The sequence below is a fragment of the Solanum lycopersicum genome, chromosome 3 (assembly GCF_036512215.1).
Source record: "Solanum lycopersicum chromosome 3, SLM_r2.1".
Taxonomy (NCBI): domain Eukaryota; kingdom Viridiplantae; phylum Streptophyta; class Magnoliopsida; order Solanales; family Solanaceae; genus Solanum; species Solanum lycopersicum.
Genome location: NC_090802.1, coordinates 6,433,900 through 6,456,946, shown reverse-complemented (window position 1 = coordinate 6,456,946; position 23,047 = coordinate 6,433,900). Strand labels below are relative to the sequence as shown.

Sequence of the window (23,047 nt, the reverse complement as noted above, 5' to 3'; positions counted from 1 at the left end):
AGGGTCCGTTATTGTCTTTAAAAATCTAAAATTATGAGGTTGCTAGTGCATGACTTGTGATATATACTCAATGTTTGTCCCCATACTACTGTTTTATTGTACGTTAGTACTGAATCTTGTCCCTTGTTATATTCATATGTTTATAATATCTTCCTAATTTTACATTATGATAATTTTTAGCCAAAAAGTTTAGAATAACTAATTCCATCATTTTAATAAAAATAGAATAGTTTTTGAATTATTTAATGTTCATAATCAAAAGCGGGATAACATAAGCTCGCATCTTATTTCGATATTATTATCCTAATCCTATTAATCTAACAATAGGTTTCGAATCGAATGCCTTGTTATTATCTTCAATATAAAGTTATTTGAATTAAATTTGATTGATAGGTATCAATTTAATCCTTGAAAGTAATTTAATACTTGAAAAAAAGGGCAAATTATTCGATATATTATAATGAAAATATTTTACTTTTAAAAAGATGTGCATATGTTGATTGGGCTTGTGAACAACCTAATAAAAATTTAGCAAAATCAAATACTAAGAATTATTTTAGATGAGAATTTTTTAATTATTATTATTTTTTTTTTTGAAAAATATATTGTATCAAATCAAACCTAGAGATTAAGGAAATGTCAATGTTTAACTATATTGTTTTAAATTATATATCATTGAATAAGAATTGATTAGGAGCTAATTAAGTCACAAGGGTCATGTGCTCAAAATAATGTGTGTTCAACATATGGTCAAATTATCATTTAATTCAATCAAAACAATTAGTACTTGATTACATCATTGACACTAGTATTACTTAATCATGAATCGTTCAGTTTGTTCTGTTTTCTTTTCATGTCTGTTTAAAAAAGAATGTTTATTTAATACTATAAAATTAAAAAATATTTTGATACTATGTATTTAATTTAAGATGACAAGGTTAAAAAATAAAACTTTTCTAAACTATGCGTTAAGTGAAAACAAAGACAATCAAATTAAAATAACAAAAGTAATTTTTTCAAAATAATTAGTCAAATACAAATAACTACTCTCGAAAAATACTTTTTCTTTCCTATAAAAGAAAAATATTTTTTCAAAATAAGTTAGTTTGGCCGTCAATTAAGCAAAGGCAAATAAGGGTCCTATTTGTAACCAAAATTTAAGCAAAAATATTCTCCACATTCAATGGCATTAACTTGTCAATCAACGCTAAGATATAAACAATATATTTTTTTTCTATTCGATGTTCAAAGTTTGTATATATATCAAAGTTTTGGTTAAATTCGTATCGCGTATAGGACAAGTTCACTAATAATGCTCCCAAACTACTCCCAAACTACTTCACAATAGATGCTTATGCCATTTTTTTATTTTATTTTCTCATTAAATTCCCCCTTTTTAAAAATAGTTAGATGATTTTTTTCCAACAATAGAAAATTAGTTTTATAAATAAGTAATTATATTACGTGTTTTGATAAAAATATCAAAACTAATAATAAGAACCTTTTAAGAATTTGGTTAAAAAAAAGGAAAAATAGTCTGAATATACTCTAATATTGACTGAAATTGTAATTACGATATCAAACTTTATTAAAGACCTTTTATCCTTGCACTATTTAACAATGTATTTTAAAAGTATATATATATATATATGCCTACGTGGACACATTACTATCTATAATTATGCAATATTTTTTACGTCCACGTGAGCATATATATATCTTTAAAATACACTATTAAATAGTGCAGGAGTAAAAAGTCCTTTTCAAAGTTTGATATCGTTACAATAATTTTGATCAAAATTTGAATATTTTTCAGACCTTTTTCTAAAAAGAATGATAGGTTGTTCTTTTGATAAATGACTAAATGCCCTAATATTTCATATAGAAATATTTGTAACAATAAAAAAGACATTTAAAACACTATCAAACTAAAAGTGATTATGACTATTTATTTACTTGACCTATAATTAAGCATCTCGAGTGTTCACCAAGATATTTAAATAGTTAGTATCTACCTTTGATAACTAATATCAGAAGACAAATTTAGAATTTAAGTTAAATAAATTCATTCTTCAATGTTATTGCTATAAATGTATTTTACTTTTAAAATTATCGATTCAAAATTTGATTCGCTAATATTAAAGTACTTTTTTCTTTAAAAAAAAGCGATACGTATCTTTTTCATATTGAAAATATTAAATTCAAGTAAAATAATTAAGTATACGTCTAGCTCTGTGTGTGATGGTTACCATAGTCAAGTTGATCAATGAGTCATCTTCCAAGAGTTTTCAAAAATTAATTTTATCTTATATCATGAACATTGAAAGTTATGTCTTCAACTCAAACTTAAAGTTTTGCACTATTTTTACATCGCCAATATTTTGATAGTGAATTTTATTTTTTATATTGACGATGCATATTAATTTGAAAAATGTTGTGGATATTCTCTTTTTTGCTCATGAATAGTAACATCAAGATTTATAAATGGGTGCAAATATAACACCACTTGTCAAAATATTTAGTAACACATGAGATTGTACAAACTCAATCCCACAAAAAGTTAATTAGAAGGGATTTCTTTATGACAAGTTTAAAAAAAAAAACAATTCAATTCAACTATTTTCACTTAAAAATGGCCTAATCTAGCTGCTCCATAGTAAAATGTCTCGCTGATTTAAAGGGCAGTCTGATGCAGTAAGTTCTAGTTGTGCGTATTTCAAAGAATGGATGGGACCACGTTTATGCCTTTTTGTACGCGGTTTTACATTGACATTAGAGAACAAAAATCTTCTTCATCACAAGGGATTGTAAGTCCCATATCATGATTGAATCCAAATTCTTCTTCAGCCCTTTGAAGCAAAGTTTGAAATTCAGGATGTGTCAACCAAGAAATTGGAATTATGTATCTACTTCTATTTTCACCAACATATACTACAAAGTGGCCTTTTGGTACATCATAAGGAAGTCCATTCTCATTTTTTCCAAAACTTGAACATCTTTTCAAGATTTGTTTTAGGGCTATACTTTGAGTTATGTGTTTGCTTGATTTCTTTAGAGCCATTTTTTTATTTTGTTTATGAGGAGATTTGGGAATTTTAGAAAGGAATATTGGTGACTTTGAGGTGTGGTTTGAATATTTGAATGTTTTTGAGTTTTGTGTGTGGAATTGGAATTAGGGAAAGGAAAGTATTTATGGGGAGAGTGTCAAAAACAATAGCACATGGTGTGTTGTGTGAAGGGAAGAAAATAAATATAGGTATTGAATGTTGATTTTTGTGATTAGTCTTGTATACAAGAGCTTGAGTCTCTTTTGTTCTTTCATCCATTGGTCATATGCCCTACTTATGTCATCCCACCTAAAAACACTAGAATTGGACCACACTCACCTCCTTAGCTAAAAACCAAATATGTTGCCATTGATTTTTTTTTTATCACTTTTGTTTTTATTTGTTTACCCCTTTTGAGTTTCTATCTTTTTACTCTCTTGGTTACTCGAACTCTTGACTAAGATCGGAGGTGGATGATGCTTACCACATGAGAAACCCCTTTTTGTCTTTTTTTTTGTTTCACATTTGATGACCAGTATCTACATTGACGTCTGGTTAAATTTGCTTTCAGTTTATCTTTACCCCTCCCGACTTTTTGTTCCCTTGGTTAATGGAATCGATGACGTTAGGATTAGAGGTGGAGAGTGCTTATATACCACCCGAGCAATCTCTCGATCATATCTTCTTTTGATTTCACATTTTGTGTTTTCAGTATTAAGTGTGAATTCACCTTAAAAAGTTCATGTTTTAGGGTTTAAACGCTCTCTAACAAAGACAATTGTATGCTCAGCAGGGTTGATCTCAAGTTCTCTGATTAAGGATAAGTGAATACTTACCCTTCCGCCCAAAAGCTTTGTTGATTTTTTAAATCTTCAATAAAGACAATTCAATATGCATAAGCACCGTCGCTATGAGTGAGGTCCAAAAAAAAATGAATCACATTAAATTTATTGTACATAATTTTGCATAACATATGTAGGATCGTTATTTTCACGGTGTATTAAATTCATGATCTTAACAAAATGATAAATTTTATCGTTACGCCAAAGACTTTGTTTGGTAAAATAATTCAAAACATAAATAGAACCAGTCATACACCAAAAATGCAGCATTGGTATTTCTTTTATCTTTAGCAAAAAGACAACTCGGTGTACTTTAGCTCTCGCGCCTCTCTTGTTATGCGCGAAGTACATAAGAGGGGTCAATTGCAATAAATCTATTATAGACATATTTTTACTTAGCATTTTAATAAAAATTATTTTCACGATTTAAATTCTTAAATCTTATTATGATCAATAACTTTAATTGTTACGTCAAAACTTTCGTTTAAAAATGTTTTTTAAATTTTTTTTATAGATAGGAATGTAAGTATGGAGAAGTATTTCACAGTCAACTAGGCAAGTATATATAGGACAAGACAGACCATCTCTGACCTGTACAAATAATTATTTCTTCTCTATATTGATTTATTTGACACTTTACAAAATTATAGTTTTCATATTTACTAATAATTTAATTTTAAAAATTTAATTTAATTTTTAATGAAACAATTTATACAAAGTTTTAAGAAAAAAACACTTGTACCTCCAAAAGATCACTATTTACAAGTGGCTATATCCTTCGTTACTTTTATTATTCCATGTTTCAACTATTGATGCACGTTTACTGTTTAATATCATCAATATATATATATATATATATATATATATATATTCGAAAGGTCTAGATATACCTCCGTTTAAAGTTTGGTCAATTTATACTCTCGCGTCCAAACTTTTGGTCTACATATGCCCTTATGGGTGTTAGTTGGTCAATTCGAAATATCCAACTCATTTTACTTTTCTTTAAATGCCAAATGGATTTTCCACATCATTTTTGTATATTATTACTTGACATTTATATTAAAATAGAAAGGAATCTTTTATGCCCCTAACTATCCGACCTAATTTTAAAACACATATACGACCCGTCTTTTAAATAATCTATACAACCCGACCCTTTTTTTTTAAATACCCTATATGGGTCGGATTAGGGCATAATTGAACCATTTAAATGGCGAACACTATCATGCTCTGATTGGAACCGCCGAGGAATCAATGGCACGACAACTAAAGGAAAAGGAAGTCGAGGTTTGAAAAGTGTTTTGGCGCAACGCAGAGCTGGAGGCGCAAACTTGGCAGGCAAAGGCTAGAGCAGAGGAGTTCACCGCAACAACGTTACAGACACAACTGCAATCTGCAGCAGGCGATCATGACGTAAATAACAAAATAATTCACACATATATGAGTCGGATTAGGGGCATAATTGAACCATTTAAAAGACGGTCGTATATGTGTTTTAAAATTGGGTCGGATAGTTAGGGCATAAGTGACCCCTTTCTCTTTTAATATAAATGTCAGGTGATAATATATATAAATGATGTGAAATCTCATTTGACATTTAAAGAAAAGTAAAATGAGTTGGATATTTCGAGTTGACCAACTAACACCCATAAGGGCATATGTAGACCAAAAGTTGGACGCGAGGGTATAAATTGACAAAACTTTAAACGGGGGTATATCTAGACCTTTCGAATAGTTCAGGGGCATATTTGACCCTTTTTCCTTGAAATATAAATATCAAGTGATAATACATAAAAATGACGTGGAAAATTCATTTGGCATTTAAATAAAAGTAAAATGAGTTGGATATTTCGAGTTGGTCAACTAATGCCCAAAAGGGCATATGTAGACCAAAAGTTGGACGGCGAGGGTATAAATGGATCAAACTTTAAACAGAGGGTATATCTAAACCTTTTCAAATAGTTTAGGGGCATATTTGACCCTTCTCCCTTATAAATATACTCCATTCATCTTAATATACTTGTTTATATTTTAGTTTTTGAGAGGTTAAATTATCTGAGTTTCAATCAAATTTTTAAGATATATTTTTTACAATATTGATATAAGAAAAATCGTAAATCATGATATTGTTTTGTAGTTTTAAACTTTAAATATTTAATTAACCTAATATAATTTAATTTTTAAAATTTTTAAAATTAAAATTGGACAATTATTTCTTCTTCTTCTTAAATTTGGTATACATCACATCAAATGTGAGATGAGTAATTGATTGTCAAATGAAATTGCAACAATTGTTGATGGGAAGACCATATAACACGTATTTTCTTGACTATTGTTTTCACCGTATTTGATATTTATAATGAAGCTTGATCAAATCTGAACTTGAGCTAAGAAGTAAAGCGTTTCTTAAAAATGTTCTTCATATTCGAGGAGACTCAAACTCAAAATTTTTAATTAAGGATGAAAGAATATTTATCAGTACTCCATCACATTTGTTCAACTTTGAAAATATGTTAAGAGTCCTAGTTAATTAATGTTCTCACCTTATTCAATTGTTGTCCCATATTTTCTTTTTAATCAGTTTTAGAATAAAAAGTAATGTTTATATTTTGAAGAATTTTAATTTCAAAATTCTTTATTTAAAGTCTTGATAAAATAATTTATAAATATATAAACGTTTAGTAACTATTTGAGACCGTAAATTTCAAAAGCAAAAAAAAAAAAAAACATATCCAATCAAATAGTATATTCTAAATTGAGATGAGTAAAGTGATCGAAATTAATGTTTTTTACATTTTAATTTATTTGTCTTATTTTCTTCTAATCCATTTTTAAAAAAATATTTCTTTTCTAATTTGATAACGATTTAATTTTAATATTTCACAAAGTGTATTTAAGATATATGAAAATTTTTAAATATATTTTAATACATTATACCCTCGCTTTTTTATATTAATTGAATTCTTCATACTTTTTTCATTGTTCAAAGTTTAACATATATGTTTGATTTTTTTGGTTTAAGATATATGTCTAATTATTTTTTTTTATATTGAGGTTTTATATTTTCTAGAAGATAAAATACACTATTTATAAAGTTATATTTATAATTCACAAATATAATATTGTAAATTATAATTTAAATTATATTTTTAAATATTTTTTTAAATATATATACATTAGCTCGCAAATTCAAGTAATATGAAATAAAGAAAATAATATAAACCTTCAACTTTTAAACTATAAAATTCAAACCTCTTTTTTTTTTATAAAAAAAATCTTCCACAGTTTGCAAACTTTATGCTTTTATATATAATTGTTATCTCATCCATGTGGCTTCTAGTGTCTTGGAGTAGATAACATGACAAGTGTTTATATAACCATTATTAACCAAAAAAAAAAAAAAAGATAGAAAAAAGTACTAATTTTCACATGATAAAAGAATTGAATTAAAATATTTAAAAATTATATAAAAGTACTATACTTATTGATTTTTCTTATTTTAATATGATAAAAAGAAAATTGTATATCTTAAATATTAAATAATTTTTTATAATTTTATTCTCTAAGATTTTTTTTTACAAATATATTAAGACAGATAAAATATCACACATGATGATTTTGACACCATATTCGTTCCACTTTGACTACTAATAAAAGGGTTTGAGATTCCATAAATAATAAAGACTTGAAACTTGACATAAAACTCTAAATTTGAGGTTGAATAACTTTTTTTTTATAGAGTAGTTAATTAATCAAAAAAATAATTAGCAATAAGTGACAATAACCTAATCATCATGTCTTCTCATTTTCATGAAGATTCCTAAGTGAACAAAACATTCATTTAGAAAACTATATATTATAAATATATGTTGTTATGTTTCTTTTTGCAATATTTTTGTAATAATGTGATAATAAAAATGTCTCAACATGGAAAACCTTGCATGTGACCTATTATGAATTGTCAAAAAACATACGCACAGAAAATCTGACAAAAATACATTTTTTTCTTAATTAGTCTTTAAGAAAAATGTTGAAAGACAAAAAAAAAAAAAAAACATATGAATATAATATCAATTTTGAACCACAAGAATGGTGCTTTGATGGCATGTTATAAGAACTTTTTTTGATTTCCCATGTTCAATGGCCAATAAAGCTTCCTTCTTGTATGTCAATTGCTCTATATACCAAAAGAAATAAATTCTCCAATAGCTTTTTGTTATGATAAAATATAGATATAAAAAAAGTAACAAGCAAGACTTTGATTTGGCATATACTAGCTAGATAATTACTAATACCTTAAAGTAATAGACTTGACTTCAAATATTCTTGTATATGTTACATTCTATCAATACACTATATTATGTAATAGCATGTAGCGGCTTCAGGATTTTTGCTTTATGATTATTCAATAACTGATAAGTGATCTGGTGATGTTTTTACATAATTAAAGTACAAAAAAAGTACTTAGCTCTCTTTTGATCATATATAGCTTTTGGTTGAAACTTGAAAGATTAAGTTTTGAAGTTGTGATTTTTGAAACTTAAAGTTGTGTTGGGTATACGTAATTAATTGGGAAAAAATGTTAAAGTTTCTGAGTGAAAGTATCTTCTTTTTTTTTTTGTATAATTTACATAAATTCCTTAGTGTTAAGAGTTAATTACATTATTTCCCTACTCTTTTGCAAATTACAAAAGTCCTTCAAAATTTATGGATTTTGAATACATCACTGAACTTCCGGACACATCATTGAACTTCCGAATATATCATTGGACTTTCAAAAAAAAAATCAGTATTAGAGAAGGGATAGGACATTCAAATACATAGTGGAGGAAGATGTATACGAGAGGGAAAGATTATATCAGAGAGGGGATAGAATCCGGATACATAGGAGAGGGTCGGGATATATCAACAACAGGAGAATTCTGGAAAAAAATAATAATAATCTTTTTTTAGAGATTATGATAAAATAAATGTATATCTGAATAATTTTTTTTCAAATTCTTGAAATTCAATTATATTTTAAAGATAATCAAAATTTATGATTAAACCCTGACTTAGATAAATATGATTGATCAAATATTATCCTTTCACCACATAACAAAAAGAACACAAATAACCCTCAAAAAGTGTAAATAAAGGTCAACAAAAATGATTAATGGAGTGGGGTGCACCCTCCCATGTTCTATGAATGAGAATGGATCACACTAGGACCCAAGGACTTGTAAAATTAATATGGAACACACAAATGGCATTTTCTTTGAGTAGATTTTTTTAATTTTATTTTATAATAAGCACGTGAACATACAAAGCTATTGATCAATTCAAAATTTATAATTAGGTCATCAAGGGGTGCTGCTATACCATTAATATAGATGCAAATTTAATATAAATGTATATTATTCTTTCCGCTCTAATTTAAGTGACATCTTTTATATAATAACTGTTAGGTTGTGGAGCCTGATTAATATTTGATGTACTGTTATATATTAATGTTTACACGATTTAACCTCCGCGGTGAGGTTGCCAGAGGGTTATGGAGGGCGGGAGCCCCCCATCCGGGGGAGGGGGGGGTTCAATGCAGCGCCACGACCTAAATTTAGGTTGTACTATTTATTCTCTGTAACTAAAAATACTCTGATTTATTAATATATATATATATACCCCACCACCGTGAAAGTTTACTCACGAGGTGTTACCACAAAATATTGGTTCTCTCTTTATCTCTCTAGATCTCTCATCTCTTTCTCTTGAAAGTTCTTGTGTTTTTCATTCATTAAGTGTGTGTGCGTGAATTCGATCCCAACAGTAACCTCTTTTTAATGTGTTATCGTATGATTTGAAGCTTCATGTAATTGTATGGTGTGTTTTTGGATGTCTTGGTATCCACTCTAGATCCTAAGGGCTAAGGACTTGGCTAAGCAAAAAGTCTTAGGTATGTAGGTTCAAAGCTAGATCGATCACGGTAAGAGCCAGTACATAGTAAGTAATTTTATCAAGGGAATTCAAATTTTGAATAGATTTTTAAAAAAAAAAGAATAATGATTTATAGAGATTTTATTTCTAATAATATTGTGATATAATTTGGGTAAATTGATCTCTATTTATAGAGAAAGGAAACGTATTAGAATTAAAAAAAATCTTATTCCACAAAAGAAAAAAGATATTAAAATATAAGAAAATCTTATTCCACAAAGAAAAGATATTAAAATTTTTAAGATTTTTTTTCAATTAAAATCTTATTTCATAAGGAAAATGTATTGAATTTTAAGAAAATCTTATTCCACAAAGGAAAAAGATATTAAAATATAAGGAAATCTTATTTCACAAGACATATGTATTAAAATTTAAGAAAATAATTTAATTTTAATTGAAAAAAAACATATTAAAATTTAACGAAATAATTCAATTTTAACTGAAAAAGAATTTGAACACTTATGTTAAACTTACTCGAGTTTATTTATTTACAAACTTCAAGAAGGCAAAATAATTATGAAAAAATGAAACGCTCATGCGGGAATCAAACTAGGGCAAAATGTGGGTTCGCGACAACCATCTCCACTACGGGTTACTTTTTTAAAAAAAAAAAAAAATATATATATATATATATATATATATATAAACTTTACGTGTATATATCACATAATTTTTCGACAAAGACACCATGGACAAGGTGGCTCTGCCATGGCAAGAGCACTCATCCATAAATAAAAATGTACGTAACCATTTCCAACGTTTATTGAAAAAAGAAATCTCAAAGATTTGAAACCTAAAGCAGTTAGGCGTTAGCAGTGACTAGTAAAATAAGTTCTTCGGCTAAAGTTGGATTAAAAGTACGAAATCTATTTGTACCATCACCATATTCAAATAAAGTATTTTCCATGATAGCATTATTAATGATGCATAGAATAGGAGGGGTTAGGCTTGGGACTTCCATGTTAAAGGTCTCAAGTTCGAAATCCCTTGCCAGCGAAAGTAAGGAGTTTGCCTTCTCGGTCGAGCTCGTCACATCGGGCTTACCTAGTGCGGGTTACCTCTCCTATATGGTTTGCGATCTATTGCATAGGAGTAGAAGTTTTACCCTGTGCGCACCAGAAGGACAACGACTACAAATTTCTCGTCATAAAAAAAATGATGCATAGCAAAATAATGCCCAATACACTGTCAGAAGATCAAAATCCAATTATGAAGTCCTTAAATAAAAGGATAAATCGAAATATAGCTGCTACATCAAAACTAGATGCAAAGAACCAAGCACACTCATGTTACATTCTCAATAATATTTCACTAATCATAAATTCTGAATTCCTCCAAGATTATAGGCACTTTTAGACAATGGACATGAACACACCAAAATTAATTAGAAGTGAAAAAGATGGACCATATTACTTTAATTTCTTCCCAAAAACAATAATGTGAACTAAATGAACAAGTCATAAACTAAGACATGGACATAAATTTTAAGAACACAACAATGTAACAAATGGGAATTCTAAGTCATATGTACGTAAATTCGGTAATTTTAGTTCAAATTCTATTTTTGTGTTAAAGAACAATTATGAAATAAGTACATTAAGCAAAAGTAGTTAGTAGTGACCATAGAATAAGTTCTTTCGGCTTAAATTGGGTTAAAAGCACGAAATATATTTGCTTCAGAACCATCTTCTAGTATAGTATTTTCTACGATAGCACCATAGCAAATCAAAGCTCGGTACGTACACTAATAACTCCCGACATATAAAAGGGGTTTAAAGTCCAATTATGAAACTCTTGATGAAAAAAAAATAGAAATAAATCAAAATATAATTACTTCATCAAAACTAGATACAAAGAACCAAGCAGAATCATGTTACATTCTCAATAATAATTCACACATTAGGAACCCTAAATTCCTCCTAGATTGTAGGCACTTTTAGACAATTTTGACATAAAACAACTAGACCACAGCTAATGTGAAAAACACCAAATTAATTAGAAGGGAGAAAGATGGACCATTACGTACTTTGTTTCCAAAACAATAATGTCAAGAGTACAACAATGCAACCAATGGAAATTCAAAGTCATATGCATACGAATTCAGTAGTTTTTGCTCAAACTCTATTCCAGATTGTTTGATAGAGCGCATTAAATAGAGTGTACTAACCAACATTGATTGTGGTGCACTGATGGGAGTGTTTCATTCTTAATCAGAGATTTCGAGTTTGAGCCCTGGGTATGAAGAAAATCATGTTGAGAGCGTCAACCTTGAATGAGCCCTGCAGAATATGGTCCGAATTTAGTATTGGAGCTCCAAACATCATGTGAGAAACAAAAATAAAATAAAAATAGTGTGAGTCGTAATATTTGTATTAGTAATATTTGCATTGATTATACATAGATAATTTCTTATGCACGGTTAGATTTGGTGTATTAAAAATAACATGCATTACATAAAAATATTTACTTACAAAAATACACTTCATAATTATGGTGGGAAAAATGTAAAAAAATGAGGGGCAATAGGGTCTTTAAGCATGCTAATGCGTACGATAAACCCCTTGCATTACTAGTACCTAGAAATTTATAGTATTAGTAATACACAATAGATTGTATAACTAATACAAGCATTGATTATATAAAAGATGAACAACTGTACCAAATAAGGTATTACTAATACATAAAATTAGTATAAGTATTATTTTTGCTAAAACACTCTATCAAACAATACTTCATGTGTTAAGAATAGTCACGAAATAAGTACATATAATAGAATTTAAACAAAGTAAATCAAATAAATTATATAGAATCCTGATGTTGAACCCGTAGTTGGATAAGATCTTATACGACATTTGGTAGGTAGATTGAAATAAGTTGTTCATGTATAAAATCAATATAATGTTTGGTTCACAATTTAGGAATTTCAAATACGCATAACTAATACATATATAAGTTATGAGAAAATCTATTTATTAATTTGTTGAGAATATATAGCCAGTGGAACAAATAAAACTTATCTCTGCGCATAAATAATGCTTGCGTTAAATAATACATAGTTTTCACTCATAAGTCATAATTAATCCCTACATTACTTATACATGCATGCACAACTCTGATCAGCGACAAAACGACTCCTACTATTTAAATTTTGAATCCATCTCGATTTGATTTTGTCTAGACAAAAAAAACATGGTTTACCTTATCCACAACATAGGGATCAAAGATGAAAAGGACTATAGTGTTATGCAGGTCATGGGAGATTAATTTTGACAGTGATGTGGTGATAAAAAAAGGAGATGAATGTACTTATTTTTCCTTTTCTAAAATGAGTTTGTTCATGTACAAGAAAACATCACATGTTCTTTTTTATTTATTTGATAACATTTTATTATTTAGCATGTATTCATGTACTCTAATTAACCCTCAATGTTTAGATCCATCATGACCAACAAACCTCCCCAGCTTAGCTAGATTGAGCTTTTTGTACCTTTTAATTAAAAGGAGCATTCCAACATTACAACATGCAACTAATGCTACAATAAAAAAAATTGATAGTAGCACGGTGCATGAAGCATCTCGTATCGTATCCAATAATGTATAATGTAAGCCAAAGGCTGAGCTAGTGTATGTATAGCTTACAGTTTGACCAATCGAGATTAGTAATTTTAATTTAAATCTTATATTTATCAATTTGAACATATAGAGAATGCCTCATGCAAGTTAAAAGTCGAACTAGGATTTAGCATTGAACACATTTTACTCTAGAATAATGGATTCAAATTTGATACTTGTCAGATATATATATTCAAAACTTATGCATATAACAGGATCACACTCACCCTGAACTCACAGACTCTAGATCCTAAATTTTACCTCTATCGAGAACTCATTATTCGACAGAGATTTTCTTCAACAAGGACAAACCATGCTGCAACTACTGCTGCAAAAATAACTTTTAGTAGCAATAAATATACACACGTTAACAAAGAGTGCTAAAATTTACCAATATTAATTAATCGTCATTAGATTCAATATCGCTGTTGGTTTTAGAAACATTTACAAAGAGTGGTGACTGTCACTAAAGATACATATTTAGCAACAATTAAGCTATTGCCGGTAAGATCATTTTTGGTGTAGTGAAGTGATCACACAAAATAGCTAGCTAGTCATTGTCCTTGCTCCTTAGCTAGGAGCAGAACATTATGAACTAAAATCACAAGAGATAAAAGAAGAAACGAGGATTCATATAGCCAACTCCAACTTGTTTAGGAGTGAGGTCGTTGCACAGAAACAAAAGACGATGCACGAAGACGGTGCAGCACAACTTAACATTAAATTGAAGAACAAAGTTCATCTGGATAGTTGAATTACTTCACTCCACCTAATGAGCAAATACAACAATACAACTATAGGTGCATATTCCTCTCAAAGATGCATTCATTGAATAGAAAAATCTCAGAGAATTTAAATATTAGAAGCACTAAGTGCCATAACCTTGCATTGTTCATTCATGGCTAAGAGTTGTGCTTCTTTCTTGTCAAGAAGAGTTGTCAACTTCACATTTTCTTCTATAAGCTTTTGGACTTGAACTTCTTTCTGCATTTTCTCACTCTCCAATTGAGTTGTCTTTGCAGCTAACCTGATTCACATAAAATAAACTGAGTACCAAAAAAATCGCAGATACAGGACTTTACCGTCTGTTTTAATTACTATACTACACTCTTTCATGTAAACGACATATAAGACAAACTTCTACAATTATAGTTCTTGCAATAACCACAACTCCATCTGTATAAAGAATATTTTCTAAAGGGTCGCTTGGTTATCGGGATTACTATACTAATCCCGGTTGCATTTGTCCACCGTTTGGTTATTGGTATTAGCTAACACTTATATAAATTTTATACAAGAATCTTGGTGTTATCTATCTCATAAAGGAAGTGGAATCATAATCATGGGATAACCTTGTTTTGTACCAAACGACCCCTCGGACTGATCATCTTGCTGCAACAAAGCAAGCTACGGAATGAATCTACTGGAAATTTAGGGCGATTCATAATAGAAGGAAGTATCTCGAATATCTATGTCCCAACTCCCAAGACATTTATATTCTGGAGAAGAGATTCCAAGTATAAGCCACTAGATGTGCTCAGACATCTGTTATGGTGCATCTATTAGTATGAGATTTATAACACTATTATCATGATTAGCAAACCCGAATTTAAGAGAAGCCCACCGTAGACAGTTGTAAGAGCAGGTAGCCTGATTTTAGAACACTGCTGAATTTTATATTTCACCGTTTGAGTTTATATCTGGCTTAAATAAGTCTTCTCCTGGTCTGTAAGGGAGAAAGGGAACTCTTTGCCCAGTAAACCAAGTACATCCAGATTAAAGTAGTGAATAAACCAGATCATCTGACAAATTATAAGTGTCAAGATTGGTGTTGGACATTTTCGAAGCAGTTACTTTACTGAAGGACTTCCACCAAGTCTGTCTTGGAAGGTGGAGACCTGGGATTTCAACGAGACAACCTTCCTCACCTGTTAGTGCAGGACGACTTTCTTCAGGGTACGTTTACTGAGGAAGAAGTTTATAATGTTATTAGTAGTTGGCAGGAGATGAAACTCCTGGAACGATTGATTTTTTAAGGCATTCTATCAAAAATGTTGGTTAATTATCATGGAAGACATAATGGTGGCTTTATTTCACTTTTATCATACTGAGAAGTTAGAGAAGAACTTCTTTAGTGCTTCTTTTATTGCTCTTATTCCTAAGAAAGCAAAAACAGAAGATTGGTGGGACTTTGGACCAATTAGTTTAATCAGGAGCTTCGACAAGATTATAGCCACACACCTTACTGAAAGATTGAAGAGAGTCATTGGCAAAGCTTGTTGGTTATACTCAAATGACTTGCAAAGCTTGTTGGTTATACTCAAATGACTTCCATCAAAGAAGGCAAATCATGGATGTCGGGTTAATTACCAAGGAAATCTCAGACACCAGACAGAAACAAGGGAAGCCTGGAGTCATCTGCAAGTTAGACTAAAGAAATATGATCATGTTAACTGGGAGTTCCTATTTAATCTTTTAAAGGCTTTGGGATTTGGTAATAAGCGGATAAAATGGATCGAAGTGAGTATTCCAACTGTGGGATTTTCTCTGATTATCAATGGAAGCCCAGAAGGCCCTTTTTTTTTTTGAAACGGGTAACATTGTATATTACTACAACCAGTACATAGGCAACACTGAGCCATATTTACAATAAGATCATCAAATCCAGCTATCTGAACCTAAATTGAGTCTAGTACATCAATTAGGGGGATAGTGTCATTTGAGTATGCCCCTTTCTTTTTATCCTGTCATGGAGTGTTTCAGTAGTATGCTAAAGGTGGAAGAACAAACAAGGTGGGTTCAGGGCTTCAGATATTAGGTGCCAAACAGACAATTTTATCACCCACATCATGCATACCGATGATACCTCAGTTCTATGTGAGGCAGAAGGGGCTCAGTTCCTGAGGCTGATGAAGGAGTGTCAGGTCTTCACGTTAAGAGTCACTTGGTTCCAGTAAATGTAGTATAGAATTTACAGAGTTGGCCGCAATACTTTAGCGTAATAGTGGGAGCTTGCCAACAGTATATATGGAACTTCCTTTAGGTGTCAAATTACAAAGCTTCAGTGATGTTAACCATTTCAAAAAAATATTCACAGCTTCAACAATATGGAAAAGACCATACTTATCTTTGGGAGGCAGGTTGGCTTAATATTATTTTGGACTCATTTCCTACACATACAATGTCTCTTTCTCCAATGCCTGCCAAGGTGGAAAATAGACAAGATACTCTAAGAAGTGAGTTTCTCTGGAGGAGAAAAAGAATTTCACCTATTTGATTGGAGGATAGTCAAGTTGAACAAGAAGCAAGGGGAATGGGGGTGAGAAATCATAGATACCAGAATAGGGGCTTACTCTTCAAGTGGTTATGGAGATTCAATCAAAATGAAGGAGCATTATGGGAAGTGGTGGTTACCAAAAAGTACGGAAGAGAGCATAACCGGAGTACCAAAATTACTACCTCAGCACAGTGTTTGGAAGCATATAAGAAGTTTTTGGGATGACCTTGTTAGAAACACGGATTATGGTAGGTAATGGTGGCAACACTCTTTTTTGGCATGACGCATAACACTCCCCTCTAAAGGAATTATTTCCAGATCTTCATAATTAAGTGAGGCATACCCATCATACTATCATACAATGTAGATCTAGTACTGGTGGGAGTTAAGTTTCAGGAGAAATTCCAATGACTGTGGAAGTGGATAGGTTATCTTCTTCTTCTTCTTTTATGAAGTGGATTAGAAGTATGTTGTATTAGAGGTGAGGTTAGCGCTTACGGCGCCTTTTGAACGCCAGTAGGAAATGGTAGTTGACTGGCTAGTATGGGTTCCACTAAGTAAAGGTACCTTCTCCGTCAGCAGCTACTTCCTATTGACCTCCAATACAAGGTGACATGTTTTTGTTAGACTCTCACATTCAAAGCACTTCTTACACAACAGCCTCATAGGGAAGGGCCATACCTATTTATAGTAGATGTATACAGTATGAAAAAGAATAGCGATGCTAATCATGTATTTCTGCATTGTAGCATCACAACTCAAACGTGGAATCTGTTTTTTAACATTTATCAAGTTAAGCTGGGTGATGCCTAGGACTATCAAACAAATGCTGCATTGTTTGAATGGTAAGGGTATTGGGAAGAAAATCTAGGAGACCATTCCTTCATGCATATGGTGGGTGATTTGGAAAGAAAGAAATCGACTATGTTTTGAAAGCAAATATGAAAATATACATAAATTGAAATATAAATGTGTATCTTTTTTGGTTTTAGACTTTTAGGTGTAGACTAGAAGATCAGCAGTCAGCACACAGCAGATAAAATGTTGAGACTTTCTGAACTTCCTAGAGTGATGTAAAGGAACTTATTCCGCACAAACTTTGTGCTTCACTGTTTCTGTTTATAAAATCTTATCAACAACAACAACATACCTGATGTAATCCCACAAGTAAGGCTTATAAAATCTTACCATTCTTAAAAGAATTGTAAAAGATGATTCATCACTACTTTCATAGTTTCATTAGTTCTGTGCTTTTACAAATGGATCAAAGAAGAGATTTTACAAACCTGCACCACCCCTTCTTGTTCCAAGTTTTGTACCCTAGGACATGTCATAACGCTAGTCTTTATTCAACCTTAAAACCTTTGCACTAAAAAAATGATGATTCCTCATTCTTAATTCAAGTGATCCATTTCATTTTATATCGTTTTTGTACATAAAAACATTGCAAATTAATTATAACCCACTACACCAGATAACATTCTGGTGTCGTGGAGAATATAGCTGGAAAAAATGGTTATACATAAACTCAAAGTCTCAAATGAATTAAGAAATTGATTAGAAAACATGTGTATAATGTCGGGTGCATAACTAGATTCTAACCCTATTGACTCAGAAAGGTGTGCTATAAGATATATATATACTCTTGGTAAACTGCATTGCAAGTATTAAGACATATCATCAAGCAACATATTATGCAGTAGTCTCTTCTGACATCACAGGCACACCGACCATTATTACTCAGAGAACATAAATAAACAGCTATATCATCATTATATAAAAACAGAAATTCTGTTCACCAGCGAAAGAGATACACTGACCGTTCAAAAAGCTTTTCAATTGTCTGGAATTGTTTTTCTGATGACAGAAGAGTTTCTCTGACACTAATGAGACCACTGACATAGGATTTCAGAGATTCGAAGTCTCTCTTAACACAACAAAGCTCCTGCTCATTTTCTGCAGCTCGCTGTCTCTGTCTAGAAGTTTCTTCGACCAAATCTTCAACTCTCTGGCGCATCTCATTCAAGATACAATTTGTACCAAAAGCAAACCTTTCCATCTCTTCTAACTTAGTAGACATGTTTTCAATCTGAAGTGCTCTTCTTTGAATCTCTTCCTGACCTATTGTTACCTTCTCCTTTTCTAAAGCAGTTTCAGATTCAGCCATTATAACCCTCTTGACAAGATTTTCCATAACATATGTAACCAATTGTGCACTTCTGAGTAATTCGCTCCTATAAGATCCATCTTGTTCATCAAAAGAATCTTGTGTACTTGTAAGTCTAATCAATGCTGCATCATCAGCATCATCAAAAGACGAGAGATCTATGTCCCTTGACCAACTGGACAATGGTACACCATTTTTATCTATAAGCCCTACTCCATATAGTTCTTTTATACCGCATGACGTAGAGGCCAAATCAGGAACAGACATGACTCTGGCTTTAGTTTTCAAATACATCATTAATGTTGCAGCAGTTCTGACTCTGCTCCAAAGAACATTTAACTCTTTCTTCGTATCTTCTTCTGACCCCTGAATACAAGTTTTTACGTCTAATAGTTTTGCTTGCAAAGCATCAACTTGGGACTGGCTTTCCTCCATCTCTTGCTTCCAACTAACATGTGTTTGGCTCAGTTGGTACTTCAAATCTGAAAGATCAATATCTTCCTCAACTGCCATTACCTGTGTTGGTAAATTCAAATTAGGAACTAAGTTCATTAATAAAGATCTACAATACTAGTTAGTATCAGCAAGTACAGCACAGTTGAACGAAAGAATCTCACTAAGACCATATCAGAAGACTAAGGTGTTGATTAAAAGAAATAACGAATAAGACAGTAATTTTGACTAAACCTGTACTATCTTTGTCACCTGCTACATTCCTTCCTTTCCATTTCCTTCTAACCAAACAACTCGTAACTTCAATCACCACAACACAGTTCTTGATATTCAGATAATGCATCATAAATGCATGAACAAGTTCATTGCAGCGCAATGCACTCCCAACTTAAGTCATCAAAATAGAAAACACAATCTATAACAGACATACAATGCATAAATGTTAACAGACATACAATGCATGTATTTTGCTGAAGATGAGAAGAAAAAAGTTACAAATTCTCCCTAGAGAAAACAGAAAATTTGCACATAGGAACTAGGTAAGAAAAAAAGAAGGGAAACTACACCAACAAGATAATGCCTCTTATACGCAACTTCTATCAGTGTTTCTTTGACATCAAATTTCAGAAATTCATACTGTGAATCAAAGCAACAACATACCCAGTGTAATTTACAAGTGGGTCTGAGGAGTGTAGGATGTATGCAGACCTGAATCATGCCTTTGAATCTATAAGACATATTTATACTACAGTTCCAGAGAAACTCTTAGCAAAAGACACTACGAGAGCACACCAATTCATTGCCAAATCAACCAGTTGCATAACCAAGTGAAGAAACTAAAAATATCTTCCTTTCTTTTAGATAAAATCAAAAGAATTCATATACACTACATCAAGAAGTAAAGAAGGTTTCTTTTTGCAGTGAGTTCAGACAATACTAAAGAGAGCACTTTGAGCCCACCCCAACTTCAAATTTGGCTTCTTTAATGAATCGAATAGAACTCCAAGGCAGAAACTTTATAGTTTACGAAATGTTTCATTAAGCAGTGAGTTCAGACAATACTAAATGCACCATTTCGAGCCCACCACAACTTCCAATTTGGCTTCTTTGACAAATCCAGTAGAACTCCAAGACAATAGTTTACGAAATGTTTCATGTGGCAGTGAGTTCAGACAATGCTAAAGACACCAGTTCTAGTCCACCCAAACTTTCAATTTGGGTTCTTTAACAAATCCTATAGAAAAGAATCTTTATAGTTTATGTTTCATTTAGCAATGAATTCAGACAGTGCTAAAGTCACCAAATCTAGTCCTTCCAAACTTTCAATTTCTCTTCTTTTTTCTACTTCAATTTGGCTTCTTTAATGAATCCAATAGAACTCCACGACAGGAACTTTATAGTTTACAAAATGTTTCATTTAGCAATGAATTCAGACAATACTAAACACACCAATTCTAGTCCGCCCAAACTTTCAATTTCTCTTCTTTAATAATTCAATAGAACTCCAAAACAGAAACTTTATACTTCACAAAATGTTTTATTTAGCAGTGAGGTCAGACAATATTAAAGATAACATTTTTAGTCCACCCCAACTTCAATTTGGTTTCTTTAATGAATCCAATAGAGCTCCAAGACAGAAACTTTATAGTTTACGAAATGTTTCATTTGGCAGTGAGTTCAGACAATAATAGAGACACCATTTCTAGTCCACCTAAACTTTCAATTTGGCTTCTTTAACAAATCCTATAGAACTCCAAGATTATAGTTTACGAAATGTTTCATTTAGCAGTGAGTTTAGACAATACCAAAGACACCATTTTGAGGCCACCCCAACTTTCAATGTGGCTTCCTTAACAAACCCAATAGAACTCCAAGACAGAAACTTAATAGTTCAAGAAATGTTTCATTTAGCAGTGAGTTCAGACAATACTAAACACAACATTTTCCAGTCCACCCAAACTCTCAATGTGGCTTCTTTAACAAAAAAAAAATCCAATAGAACTCCAAGACAGAAACTTTATAGTTTACGAAATGTTTCATTTAGCAATGAGTTCAGACAATACTAAAGACGCCCATTTCTAATCCATCCATTTCTAATCCATCCAAGCTTTCAACTTGGCTTCTTTAACTAAATAATCCAACACAACACCAAGATAGAATCTTTATAGTTTATCCCTCCCTCAAATATCTAAACCACCAAGCAAAAAGAAAAAACCCAACTTTTTCCCAAAAGAGCAAACATAATTTCATCATAAAAATCATACCAAGATCATAAACAAAGAACAAAACTGATATTAAACCATTCCTACTGTCACCCAGCAAACTCACAACAGCAGTAGTACCACAACAAACAAACAAAAATCCCACAAAAATTGGATTCAGCTACATAAATCTTCTAAATCCCCCCCCCCCCCCCCTCCCCCAATTCATTCTCTAATACTCAATAACTTTTGGGGGTTTTCTGTTCTTTTGAAAACGATTATCATTCCCAAATACCCTTTTCATTTTCCCCCCTCTAATACTGAATAATAAGAAAAATTGAACAAAATAGACACAAGATCAAGAAAAAAAACTAGCAGGTAAAATTAAAGAAAAAATACATATATTTTACAAGAAAAAATTCCAAAAAAAGCATAGAATAAGAGTCACCTTGTAAAATTTAATGAAAAAAAATTGAAAATTGGGAGCTTCAGATGGGCAATGGATGAAGAAGAGAAATTAGGACAGGGTAAAAAATGACTATGATGACAACACTGCTCTCCAACACGCGTTGTCTGAAGGATGGCTACCAAATGAATTTGCTGTTTTTTTTTTTCTTTTTAATTATAAATAGGAAAGTAATTTTTCATCGACAAGGTGAAAGTTTAACGTAGTTAATTGCGTTATCACCTTATTGGGTTAGTTGTTATTTATTTATATAAAAAAAATTGTATTATTAAATTTATGTTAGATAACATAGAAAAAATTTATTTTATGTAATGATCGATTTTGATTATAAAGTTATTTTAATATTTTATTTTATTAATTATTTTATCCTTTTTAATAGCTTTATTGTGTAGTCAATTTTTTTTGTTTGTCTTTTAAATTATTGATGTATGGCGTTATGTAATGATAGAAAATGGTATAATTTGTTCAAATATTGTTATTTATTCTATGATATACTATAATATTATACAATATGATACGTTATGAAATAATACGTAATAATTAATGGACGATTCATAAGATTCATTAAGGAGGTTTAGAAATAAAAAACAGTGTTTTGAGATTTGAACTTAGAAGGTGAATTTAGAACTCCTAAACCAATAATTTAACATTTGCCAAGTGGGGTTAGAGTGAACACTTTCAATTTCCTCTAATTCCGCCCCTAATAACAACCATACAAACAAATACTCTCTCCGTTTTAAAAGTGATGACCTAGCTTAATTTGAAATGGAACTTAAAAAAAGAAAGAAAAATTTTTAATGTTATGGTTCTAAATTAAAGTTATGTCAAATGTACCAAAATATCCTTTAATCTTGTGGTGTTAAACATGTTTCGTGGAAAGTTAAAGTTAAAGTGTTTTCCAAAAAAGGAAAGAGGTCATTCTTTTTTAAGCAAATTAAAAAGGAAATAGGAACATTCTTTTTAAAACGGAGAAATTACTATAAGTTTTCTCTATACAATTTTTTTTTGA

General features: G+C 30.9%; 2 protein-coding genes across 4 annotated transcripts; both read right to left on the bottom strand.

The window, feature by feature from the left end:
- Positions 1 to 2,285: 2,285 nt before the first annotated feature.
- LOC101247499 (auxin-responsive protein SAUR50) lies at positions 2,286 to 3,238 on the bottom strand. The gene has a single exon (XM_004234491.5). It carries the CDS (start codon positions 3,059 to 3,061, stop codon positions 2,762 to 2,764), a length of 300 nt encoding a protein of 99 aa, XP_004234539.1. The 5' UTR covers positions 3,062 to 3,238; the 3' UTR covers positions 2,286 to 2,761.
- Positions 3,239 to 14,174: 10,936 nt separating this feature from the next.
- Positions 14,175 to 22,197, bottom strand: LOC101246997 (uncharacterized). 3 transcript variants are annotated; one of them, XM_026029812.2, is made up of 4 exons: positions 22,021 to 22,171; positions 19,606 to 19,786; positions 18,572 to 19,434; positions 14,175 to 14,501 (listed from the first exon to the last, which is right to left on the bottom strand). In XM_026029812.2, exons 3-4 carry the CDS (start codon positions 19,429 to 19,431, stop codon positions 14,327 to 14,329), a joined length of 1,035 nt encoding a protein of 344 aa, XP_025885597.1. In that variant the 5' UTR covers positions 19,432 to 19,434; positions 19,606 to 19,786; positions 22,021 to 22,171; the 3' UTR covers positions 14,175 to 14,326. The 3 variants fall into 3 exon arrangements, with proteins under 3 accessions (XP_025885597.1, XP_010317697.1, XP_004234537.1); XM_010319395.4 differs by having other exon boundaries at positions 19,606 to 19,671; XM_004234489.5 differs by lacking the exon at positions 19,606 to 19,786 and having other exon boundaries at positions 22,021 to 22,197.
- Positions 22,198 to 23,047: the final 850 nt, after the last annotated feature.

Bases quoted from the DNA above. Each gene is read 5' to 3' on its own strand.
- LOC101247499 (XM_004234491.5), bottom strand. From the start codon at position 3,061: ATGGCTCTAAAGAAATCAAGCAAACACATAACTCAAAGTATAGCCCTA.
- LOC101246997 (XM_004234489.5), bottom strand. From the start codon at position 19,431: ATGGCAGTTGAGGAAGATATTGATCTTTCAGATTTGAAGTACCAACTG. The intron at 14,502-18,571 runs GTCAGTGTATCT...TATGTGAATCAG, and splicing joins ATTGAAAAGCTTTTTGAACG to GTTAGCTGCAAAGACAACTC.